This window comes from Protopterus annectens, chromosome 14.part0 (genome assembly GCF_019279795.1).
Source record: "Protopterus annectens isolate FY-2018-M chromosome 14.part0, PAN1.0, whole genome shotgun sequence".
Taxonomy (NCBI): domain Eukaryota; kingdom Metazoa; phylum Chordata; order Ceratodontiformes; family Protopteridae; genus Protopterus; species Protopterus annectens.
The window spans coordinates 740,993,945-741,006,661 of record NC_056748.1 but is presented as its reverse complement, the minus strand read 5'-3'; the positions used below and the strand labels follow the sequence as shown (position 1 = coordinate 741,006,661).

At 39.1% G+C, this 12,717-nt stretch overlaps 1 protein-coding gene across 1 annotated transcript in view; it reads left to right on the top strand.

Moving 5' to 3' along the window:
* The window catches only part of SEC31B (SEC31 homolog B, COPII coat complex component), a 1,631,704-nt gene that overhangs the window by 1,353,771 nt on the left and 265,216 nt on the right, over positions 1–12,717 (top strand). The window contains exon 22 of the mRNA XM_044055612.1: positions 2,436–2,612. Coding sequence (XP_043911547.1) covers positions 2,436–2,612 — 177 coding nt within the window. The remainder of the gene's footprint in view (positions 1–2,435; positions 2,613–12,717) is intronic.

The window sequence follows — 12,717 nt, the reverse complement described above, 5'->3', positions numbered from 1 at the left end:
CATTATCCTTCCACCTCAGTCTAAGCTATGGTACTCTACTCATATAACTGAGGCTACTGTAACAGTGCTTGAGTTCTACTATGTAATGACTTACTGGACTGTCACCTAAAAAGAAAATCAAAGCTTCTAAAGCATATTTATGATGTATAGAGGTATATAAGCTTTTAACGTCAACAGAAATCCAGTGCATCCCTTCTGACCAGTCTCTGTTTGAATCTTTTGTAAAAAATCAAAAGTGTCCTTAATAAATGAAGGTAACTTCATCACATATGGCAACAAAAAATTATGAAGGAATACACCAATATTTTTTTAAAAATAGTTTGATGTACCTGGAGGTCTTTGCATATTTTTCTGCAGCTTAGGGAGACCTTAAAAACATGCTATAGAGTTATTTTCATTATATAGTTTATCTGTCATTTTTTGTAAAATACCCTAGCCTGTAGCCTGTAGCCTCTAAATAACAATGCCTGACATTTTTCTTTTGCATTAATAAATTCTTGAATTAAAACTTTACCATAAGTATTTTCATGATTAAGATGTTCCATACACATTTGCATATATTGATTTGCATGCATAACTACCAACTGGTTACCCTTATCCTAGCGTTTAAAAACAAGTCCCCTCTGTTCCCCCAGCTTTTTCAAGGCTTTCCACTTGGTTTTACATAAATTATAGGAAACAGAGTCTCTAATTTGCATAAATTCTATATACGCTTTCTCCAAAGAATAAGAAACCATGGCAGAAAATTGTTTAACACCATCATGTGTGTATGATGGAATAAAATCACTTTTTTGTTTTACACAAGTCGTGTCCAAACAATAATAAGGATTTAAATCATCCATATCTGATGCACATGTATAAAAACTTTCATCTAAATCTTCACTATCATCGCTTAAATTCTCAACTAAATTCAAACTTAAACTATCCCTCTCGCAGTTATCAGAAAAGTAATTAAATGTAACTTTCTACATAATCTAAATGTTTCCACCTTTAACATGTACAATCTAGGTAGAGACGTTGGTATAAATTTTAAACCCTTGTTCAGAGCACACAACTGCACATCATCCAAAGAAACACTTGATAAGTTAAGAACACTATTACTCACACCATATTCATCAAAAGACACAATATTAGTTTAATTTAGTCCTCTTGTTACACTGTTGATAAGTTCCTCTATAGTTCGTTGTCTGTTGCCGATCACTAAACCCCCCACTTGGGCTTCATTCCGATTCCACTTGTCGTTTTCCATTGTGAAAATTAGTAGCTAAATACTGAGGTTTTTGAGCTGGAGGTAATGGTGGATACTGATAATCATCAGTCTCCAAGTCCGTAGAGGCCCTAGATGTATTAGAAAGAGGCTTATACATTGTACATTCACTTTGATAACCTCTGTGACCAATCGGATGGGTCAGTTCTGGTTTTTCTATTCCTAGTGGTTTTCCACACAAAAGCGTTATGGTTGTTGTAGTCCCGCAAATCTCTTTACAGTTTGCCTTTCTTCTTTTTCAACAGTTCCTGCTTTAAATCGGATAACTTCTCATTGAAATCTTTTAATAGTTTTTGTAATCGACTAGGAGTAAGTTTAGTTGCTAAAGAAGTACATAGAGCAGAAATTTCCTCCTTCAGATTACGCTGTCTCAGTGTCTCTCGAGATAGAAATCTGAACCCATTCCAGCGCACAGTGATGAGCTGCAGCTATCCATCTATCCTGAAACCGTTTTTCGGTTTCATCTGCCAAATCAAAAGGCATAGATGGATTTTTAAAGGCACGCAGTCCTCTAGGTATTAGTCCTGTGGATAACTTTTCTGTAGAATTGATGCCTAAAGGTACGTTTGCCTGTTCTAAATGTTCAATATGTAGACATGTGGTCAATTCCATGTCATAGGATTGCCTGAATGAGTGGTAGGCACAGGTTCATTGGCATTTATAAGGAAAGAACTGGAAAAGTTAATGAACACGCTCCCCAATAATTGAAAGATCTCATAGGATTAACCATAGAACCAGAAGTCTAGTGTCATAGATACTGTATATTTAGGTGTCTGAACTGTAAATATTGTGGGAGACTTTTATCTACTACCAAGGCTTAGTGATGGATTGAAACTAGCAGGGTATATGGTGAACATACAGAGATGCAAATATTTGATCTGTTTTAGTACTATAGCTAGTGCATAGGGGTTACCTCCAGCAGTCGATAGGTAGTTTATCTTACTCCAGTGCAGCCACCCCCAACTAGAGAGAGTCTTATCCTTCCTGTTGATATATATGTGGTGACCTAAGTCCATTGCTTTGGTCACCGTTGCTGTAGATGAAAATTCATCCACTGAGCCATTGGAGTACTGCCTGAAAAATCCTTTTTAGGGAAAAACAAGGTATTTTATATGTTAAATGTGTAATGTTTCTAATATCACCCCTTTATCTTTTTTGTTTTTGTCAGCGCTTAATTATGCAGCTGAGGGACAGGCTGTTTCATGCTCATGAAGATGCACTACCTGACAAGCAAGCTCCTCCTTTCCCATATGTTCGTGTTCAAATCAAAGGAATGGGTCAACCAGCTGTGGTGGCAGTACAGCAGGAGCCAGAAAATAAGGCAGATTCCAGAGCCACACGTCAGGTAGGTAGCAGTCAGGAAAGGCCAGTGGGCCCTTACAGTGCATTATTTCTTTGCTTTCTTCAGTTCTATCATTGATTTAGACAGCTGAGTATTGTGCACAGTTATTGTTTGGTCTTCATGTCATTTATCTCTTTCCTTTGTGTACCTGTCTGTTGTTCTGTGGCATTAGTTTGGTATTTCCATTTTACATTAATTTCAGTTGTCTCTGTTGAATGCAGGTGTATTGACAAAACAGTGCAGAAAGGGGTGTATGCAGGAAGCAGCTCCAGTTGCATTTGCACTACACTTTGTGTGTTTAGAGATTTCAGTTTCAATCATCTGTCACACATTTACTGCTGCTGACATCATCTGGCTTCCCCTGTTCAGATTTAGCAAATATATACCAATCATGAGGGGTGCAGCTGCTGTCTTCAAAGCAAGGTGAGACTAACTGGAAGAGATGGAGCTACATCAGTTAGAGTTATTTTCCTTATGGTTATGTTAAGTAAATAACTCTTTATATGCCACTGCACATGATGCATGGTTATATTAAGTATATAACTTCAGCTCTTACTTCCAACAGTGTGAAAAGTAGAAGTTAAACATGTCCCCCAATTACCACAATTGCTGTGCAGTCAACATACATACATTCATATTTAACTGACCACATGCAAGAAATGTCACATTTCCTTCCATGCCTCCCCTCATACCTTCATTGGCATTGAGAAATTAAAAAATAATCAATAGAAAAATGTGAGATACACTACTCACTTTAATATTCTTTGACTTGTCTGTAAGAACCCACAATTGCAGAAACTCCTGCAATAATCAGTAATCACAGTGTGCTGCTCATAGTAAGGCACTTTAGCTTTTTTCCCCAATAATAACCCATGAATATTGTACACAATGACAGATATCCTAGCAGATGTGACTCCACTGACTAAATGCCACAAACATATGCCCACAGTAACGTATATAATCTTGGTGATTCTAGCATTAATATTTAAAGGCTGCATAACCAGAACTGCAGTAGAGAGAAAGGACATGCCTGGATCACCAAATGCAATAAAGATTAGCCATAGTAATATAGTTCTTCTCATTTCCAGCAACCTTGGTAAACTGTAATACAGCATTTAGGTAACCTATGTCCCCCATCCCCATTTTGTGTGTTGGAATATCATATGCTGGTACCTAGTATAGCTTGCTAGAAATCAGTAGCAATGGAAGTTGAAGCCCAGCTTGCATTGCTTCTGTGAATTTGTTCTGCACTGGCTTATTTTCACACAGCAGTCAGTCTCTTTATGACAGTGAAGTTACTATTGTGACTGTAACAAGCGAGTTAGAGAAATTTGATGTAGCACTGTTCTATAATCTCCTAACCAAAGCTTCTATTTGGAAGAGAAATTGTAGATATAACTATGGAGGTGACTGTAGGTGACACTGATGCATCACTTCTGAAGTGGGAAGTTCCCACATCATGGAGTAATGCACTAAACAGTATCATTGAGGCTAGTGTTGTTCTTAAGTAGCAATGAATAGTAAAGGATCTGACAAGAAGAAATGTTTTAGGCATTATATGGGTATGTGACAAGTTGAAAGTACCAAGTTTAACCGAGTGCAGGCTCAGCTTCTATAAAGACAGAGTTAGTGGAATGGAAGTGACATGATCATATGGTTAATAGGTGCATAGCAGAAAACTGGGCTGTATTTGTAATTACATTAACTGTGTGGTAGAAAATTGTTGTTCCTTGTGGCAACAAATAAAGAAATGTGTTCCATGGTGGATAAGGCACTTTAGACAGATTGTATAAAATAAAAATTAATTTCTGGTAAGTTTATAAAACCTTTGCCTGCATAAATAAAAATGTTTCAAGATACTAAAGCAAGAATTGAAGTGTAAGGAGAGGTAAATCACTGATGAGCTGAAATTGGCTAACTTTATACCAGTAAACAGTTGAGGGGTTACAAGAATAATAGCCAGTCAAAAATGAATGCAAGTGTCAACGGTATAATTATTTCTCACCACAGCATATTGGTTGAAGAATTTAGCAAAAAGAAAAATCTTTTGTAACATAACATTAAAAAAGGAGTAATCAGTAAAGATAGGACTGTTTGTGTGAGGTGAATATACAGTTTTTTTTTCTTTTTTTAATATGAAGATGTTCAAAAAGCAACTTGAATAATTAAGGATAACTCATCGGCAGGTCTTGATGGGTTCAATGGATTTTTCTGTGAGTAAAATAATCAGTTACTGTTGTGTTGACTTTAAAAAAATGCTTCAAGTAGGGTTTGTACTTGCTATATGTATAAAAGAGGCAACTGTGATACCTGTACCCAAGTGTAACAACTGTAACATGGTTGACAGTTATCATCCAGTAAGCCTTACTAGTTTAATTGGATAGATGTTTTGAAAGGATGCTAATACAGAAATTACCCATGGGAACAAAGCAAGGTTTATCCGTCAACCAACATGGATTTATGAAAAGACACTGACTTTTGACAAATCTCGTTAGCTTTACTTAAGCTTGATTGGTGATAATAGGTATAGAATTGTCAGCAGGTGTTATACCTGGACATGGCACATGCCTTTGACTCTGTCCCAGGTACAGAAATAATTAAAATGGTGCATCATTGTGAATTAACAGTTACACTATTAGACTGGCTGAGAAATGGTTAGAGGACAGAATATGTAGGATATGAATAAAGAAGACATACTCATTGGCTAGGGTGGTGAATGTGGGTACACTTCAGGGGATCAGTACTGGGCCCCATACTGTTGCATATTTATGCCTGAGATTCCTGGAGGTCCTAGTATTTGTGTTAGCAAGTTTGATGATGATCCCAAAGTAGGGTCTGTTGTCACCAACATTAGTAGTCTTTGCCGAAAAGGGTAGTTACCAAATAGTAAAATAATCTGATTACCCTGAAAAAGTTTAAAGGCAGTTTGCATTATTGGGCTGAGTCCAAAGGAATATGACCAGAGATTTGGGGCTAACTGTTGGTGATCAGTTGATCTTTGCCTTTTGATGAGACTCAGAATTTAATTATTAGGATAAGTTACTTATTCTTTAAGGGCGTTCTGTATTGCATAACTAGCAGAGATGAGAAGGTGTTACTACCTGTATATAAAGCTATTATCAGGCGAAATATTGAGTATTCTGCTGCATCCAACATGTGAAATCTCTCTTAAATTCAGAAATTGGAGATGACTCTGAAAACAGTCACAAGACACAACCAGAGTGAAACATCTTGGATATAGGAATAGATTTGTTGAAATGTCTCTCTTTCTGTAGACTATATGCTGATTAAAGGGGAACTGATCCTTGTTAATAAATGCTGTAGAAATGAAGTTATACTTTCCTTACTAGAATGGATTTTTCCAAGCACTCCTTTTCCATGAAGAATAGCCTTACATTGGTTGCATTATCAATTTACATGAAGAATAACCATATATTGGTTGCATTATCAATCTGTAACTGAAGCCTAAAAAGTAAATTTTTCCATTGTAGGAATGGGCGGTTATGAAATTTATTAACATTGCATTTACAGAAAGCAGAGAAGTTTAGTAAGCTTTAAGAATAGTTGCATATCTGATTTAGTAATAGGTTTTTAAGCCAAACTTAGATGCTAGCGAACTCTTCAATACCTGATATGTGGTGCTGAGTCTGACAACCAACTACACTGAACATATTAATCTGTGTTGTGCTCCCAGTTTCCTTCTTGCATAAAGTCAGCAACATTTAAAAATGTGATACTGGTCTAGGTGTAATTAAAATCATGCAAGTAGAGAGATATTGGATTTCTTCACAAATATATGTATGTATTTATTATTTGTGCCAACCCCCAAAGACATTGAATCCCTTCTTCTGATGCTCATTTTACATATTAATTCCTCCTGGAGCTAGAGCCCTACAACAATTTTTTCCCCTGACACAAATGGTCAGACTAACAGGGAGTGGTGCCATCATCTGTATAGGGAATTGGGGGGGGTCCTTAAAGCCTTAGATCCCCCTCTTACATGTGTGATGCATACAAGGGATTGGCTTGCAGTGGGCAATCAGTGTGCAGACACACCTCCACAAGTATGTAATTCGGTGGCCCTGCCTTTTCTTGTAGACAGCACTTGTGCATGAATCCTGATCTCCACTTTGGATTCTACTTTGGTAAGGGTTACCAGACAAATGCCAGTATTCCCCTCCTCCCAAGGAGACAAGATGGCTTAGCTGTGTTACTCTTCTGCCCCCTCCCCCCACCAGCTCCAGTAGTTGCCAAAGCCAGTAATTGAACTTGGGTCACCTATATTCTAGCAGGGCTTTATCCCTCCATACTAGTGGAGGTGGCATGTTGGATTTTTGAAAAATTCACATTTTGCATTTGAAAGAACAGTTGAAAGGCCCAGAAATATTCAACTTAACAGCACACAGTATCTATCACATAACACACTGAAAGCTGACTTCATTTAAAATCAGTAAATTGGGTAGTGCTTTTCTTCACTTACTAATTGCTTTAGAATGCTACTTCCAGTTTTACACGGTGATGCAAGTTTGTTTTCCTGTGTAAACTGATGTGATAACTAGTTTTTATCCCTGGATTGTACTTTCAGCTCTTTGGGAAGTCATGTCTTGGTTGACAAAGTGTGTCTTGTTATCTGATGAGATGTTAAGAGCTTCATTTGTATACCAAAGTCAGTAGGTTTCCAACATTTTAATCATAATGATTAGAAGTCAGACCTACATTGCTGAACATTTCAGAAACAAATGTGCAAACCCAATTCAATAAATATTTAGCATAATTACAGCCTAGGTGATTCCTCATTCAACCTTGACAAATGAAAATATGTATTCCGAAAACAATAGAATAAATAAAATTAAATAATCTAGTCCATGAACCTACCTTGTGTGCAGTTACACTCTTGAATACCTCTAAACTAATGCTAAATCTGTGTAGTTGAGCAGTGTGAGAGACTGCTGCAGTAAATTTAATTCCCTGGCTAATGGGGGTATAATACTTTGTGATTTCTACTCTTTGCAATTTTTAATAAACTCTAAAACTAGCACTCTATTTGAATTCAAGAATGATTTTCAGTCTCACTAGTTACTTATCTGAGTACTTTAACCACTGAGATTCAGGATCACAGCAGCACGGGGCAGATGGAAAATGATATTGACCTGCTGTATATAATAGGTCCAGCAACTGCCGCCTAAATGTACTCTCTCCTTGCCATCACAACTCTGCTGTGTGACATAGGTAGAAACTATGAATACTGCCCTGTCTTTACACCAGAGTCTAATTGCCATGAGTCTATCACTAATTCTGATGACATCTCTCACAACAGTCCTCACACCATTTCTAGTGTATCCTCCCCTTGTGTAGTAGACTGCAGATCCCAAGCCAAGTGGCTTTGCTGCACTGCCCTTCCACCTCATCTCCTGAATGCACAGAATGTCCAGTCTCCTCCTTACCATTAAGTCATCGACTTCAAAGCTGCACCCTGCCAGTGTACCTGTGTTCCGTGTAGCAATTTAGTTCATGTTTAACAAGTTTTCAATACAATTGTCTTAGGTAACTCGCTGGACACCTGGTGACTGGCCAGCCCAGCAGCTTTTATTGACCCAGGCTGCTGGGCTTTTTAGTGGGTACACACTGGCCAATGCAGTCACATAGACCTCTTCTGTTAACATGGACCCCTGTTATATGCTAGAGTATTCCAGTACTCAGCCCACGTATGACTAGCAAATACTCATGCCCACTTTTGGTTGCATTAGTCAATGTGGCCAAATCTATTAGAACCAATTTCACCACTGAGTGTCTAGCCCTGACGTTGGCATACAATGATTGTGTTCTCCTGTTTAGAGACTATTGGGCACCACAGTTGATGCTTAAAGCAGTTGTTCTACCCAAGTCATCCTATGACAGGCCTATAGACCGTGCTGCTGCCTAAGAAGCCACTTTTCTTTTCAGTGGATTTGTGGTAGGAATGCATAGGTTATTTTGGAAAGGTGGGAAGAACTCCACAGAGACATGGGGAGAATATGTAAACTGTACAGAGACATTGGACAGAGGTCAGGATTGAACCTTGTACCTTATGGTTGGGAGGCAAAGACTTTGACCATTATGTCAACTGTGACAGGGTGTTCTTAATTCTGTAATGCTAAATCCATCCATCTGTCCTCAATCCCTTTTTCCGATTTTGCACATGGGGTCGGCGTGTCACTTCAACAATGACAATCATCTCAAGCCAGGTTTACACTGCCGGGTGGCTAGCGCTGCCGCAGTAGTTCATCCGTACCACTCACTTGTGCACACACTCACACCTACGGCCAATTTAGAGTGTCCAGTCCACCTACTGCATGTCTTTGGAATGTGGGAGAAAACCAGAGCACCCGGAGGAAACCCACACAATGGTAGGGAGGACATGCAGACTCCATACAGAAGGCACCGCAGCCAAGAATTGAACCGGAGAATCTCTTGCTGTGAGGCGACAATGCTAACTGCTGCACCACCGCAGCCGTCCCAGTATAATAATAATAATGCCAAATATTAGCAAAAAAAGAACAAAATTATTCCTTACTTTTTTCTTCATCACCAAAGAACAGTGCTAAAATAGATTGCATGTACTTGGCAGCAGAAGGAGACAGTAAGTCTATCTGTATTATTCACTGACATCTGATTGGCACCCAGCCATCCTGTTGTGAATATATTCTATCAACATCTTGTGTACGTATCTGTGCTGGTAAAAGAAAACCAGTGATCTATCTGATCTGCCTAGTTGGCGCAGCTAGCGTTCAGACTGTGTACTTTGCACCCCATTTTCCATTCATCCACCACACTACTGAAGGAATGGGTTGCCTGCTGACCACTCTTTTCTTGAAGTAGTACTGTCTTGTATCAAGAATGAAGTTAAGCCCCTTAATTTGAAGTTCACGCTCCCCACTTCCCTGATTTTTCTTGTCTTGCATTCTTGCATTATTCTATCATACTTCCCCTTTAATATTGTGTGAGCTGCATCAGATCCCTTTTTTATCCTGTCTTTGATAGAGAAAAGTCTTAAATCTTCAGTCCTTCCTCATGGTCGTTTTCATTCATTCATTTATCACTCTTGTATTTTTTTCTACAGTTTTCCATAGGTTCATAGGTTAGTACTAGGCTAACTGCCCTTTCGAGCCATTGTAAGCCTAGACAATTATCCCTTGTGAGACTCAAACCCTGCACCTTGTGTTTGTAAGGCAAACACCTTATCCATTAGGCCACCCTCATGTTCTTTTTTTTTCTAAATGACTTCCAAATTTGTACTTAGTATTGTGGGATGACTACAGATCTATGCTATGGCAGATCACCTCCTTATCCCTAGAACTCTGCCCTTGAGGATGCAGCCCAGCTTTTGCTGCTGCATTTTGCCGTGTGTTTAGTGGTTCATTTCTTCCATTAGATCCACCTTCAGAATTATCATTTACTCTGCTGCTTACAGTTGCAGCACCCCCCCCCAAGCTTGTCTTCTGTCAAAGGGTTATTGAAACCTAAGTGAATCACTTTAAAGTCTTCCGCATTCAACTTCACTGCCATCTGTCTTCCCAATTTGATAGCTTCTTTGTTGTATTTTTTTCTACTCCTGCACCTGATGACCATTGGGGTCCCAAAACAGCAGCCAGCATGCATTCATTCAAGTGTGCGACCAAGATGAATCTGTCATCCAGAGAGGTTTTACCTTTAAGGCTTATCACTTCCCACATACATGCCATACCTAATAGTGTTTAAAGGTGGATATGAAATGGGTGTAGAGTGGGACTGTCAGTCACTTTCATGAGCAGTGTTAAGTCTTTCAAAACCCTTGCACCTCTTAGAAACAGATGTGTACTTTAAATACTTGGGTATCTGGTTAGATTATTCCTTAAGCTTCAACTGACACACTCACTGGATAATCAAGAGTTGTATCATAATTAAGTTGGCTTCACAGCATACGGGGATAAAGCCTGGACTAGGATTCAACTGACCTGGATTTGATTACATACTTGAGTGCTTGTGGAATTTGCTTTGGGTGGGGAGAAATGATACTATGGAACTTTCTCATCTCATGTGCCAGTGGTGTAGGCTCCATGTTGCAATCCCTTCCCTGGAGAAAACTGGGGATTACCAGAGATGCTTGCCTTCAAGGGTCAAGTTGTTTGCGGAACTGCTCTTGCAGAAACATGACACATTCTTGTATCATACACCCATTGTATCTGTATTTGGGGCATAAATACAAATTACAGTAATCTTGACTGGCTTGTCTTAAAGTTTGATTGAGATTATTGTTGCATTTTGTAGGTTGTAACTGGGCACTGATTTTGACAACATTTTATTCACTATGAGGACTACTGTCTAGATGATCAATGCATAGTTCACTATTGCAGTAGCCTAAGCTATATGGGTCCTACCTGTTGTGACCACCCAGATTACAAAGTAAAAGTGCTTCTTCCACACACACTGACTTTCAGGATGCAGAGCAGAGCTCATATAAACACAGTTGGAGCACAAAAAGCTTCAGAGGTTTTTTTTATCACTGAAAAACACTCCCCCAGCGGGCCCCCATGAAGCTGTTGGTCAGATAGTGATCCTTCAAATCTGGGCAGATAAGTCCACTTTTGTTGAAAACCCTGCAGTAATTTTTATTTTTCTGAGAGGAAACTTCTGATTCTCTGACTGAAATATAGAGTTAAGCTAGGAAACCTAATTGTTTTTTTTTTTGACTGTCATTACATTTCTAAGGGAGTGTATGTATAAATGCTTATGTAAACATTCTGTGTGAAAAATTATATTTTTTTATTCTGGTTTTGTGTATTTGGAACAGGGTACAGTGGTTTACTTACCTCTGCGCTACTACCTCCCTGTTTTACACTTTACCAACTTGTCCAGGAATCCTTCTTGGCTTTCCAATGGAACAACCTTCTGTCTTTGTGGTTTTTCCTTCTAGCTACAAGAAGAAAGTTGTCAGGGAGTCTTTGGATATCTGGCCAGCTCCTGGTACACCTCAGCCAGTGGTGGGTGACTCTGCTGTGGACACTTTTTTCCTTAGACCACTCGTTTTTTTTCCCTTTGTACTCTTGGTGTAGAATATACAAATACCAGCAGTTAACCGCATCATCTGCGGCTATAGGGATGCCCTTGGCAGGCAAGGGAGAACCACTCTTGTAGGTCTTAGGGGAAGGTGCAGGTGAAGGTTCATTTAGTCAGGCTAGGGAACCTGCTTTTGGGATATTAGTATGCCTGAGGAGATTTGGTCTTTTTAAGGAAGTTCCTCAGGAAATGGGAACATAGTAATAAAGCCTTCCTGGAGCACATGCATGTTTAGTTTTCTTTTTAACACAAAAAAAATGGGACCAACAGAGTTGTTAATGGCAGCAACAGCTTCCCTAAGAACAGGCACAACATTCCGACTAAACAGGGAAGACATTTATGTTCACTCTCCCAGGACTGACAAAGTGTCTCACTCATATCCACTGAGGAGGACTTCAACAGCTGCAGAAGACCTGGCTTACCCCCGGTCCAAGGTGGCTGTAGGTGTTACTCCACAGGGATCTCAGAAAAAAGAAGAGTGGTCTGAGGAACCAGCTTTGGCTACAGCAGAATCATCCACCTGAGGCTGAGGTATATTGCTGGCCTGCTGTGGTGACAAAGGCTGTCTGCTAAACTTTTTCTTTTTGTGGCTACAAGGACTAGCTGTGGGCTGGTAGTTTGTTCCACAGTCAAGCTGAAAATTGTGCTTCTTTTCCAGGGTAAACAAATTATTGAAAGTCACTTTTTTCCCCACAAAAACACAATAAAGAGCACATTACTATACTTTGCTAACCCCAAAAAATAAAACAGTTTCACCACAGAAAAAATGTTTTTCAACTACTTTTAAAGTGACAGGAAAAAAGAACAGTCAGGTCTCATGACAATCCATAAAAACACAAACTCCTAGATGAAAAACAACTTTCTTAACCAGGAAAGTACATTTCAATAAATTTAAAATGTGGAAGGTTTTTCCTAAAGGGAAGTTAATTACCCAGCAAAGGAACAAGACAAGCCGACCATCAATCCTTGAAAGCCCACAGAGGAGCATTTTGTTTGGTGGCAGAAAAGCTCTGATGGCTTTAGACAGCTCAGC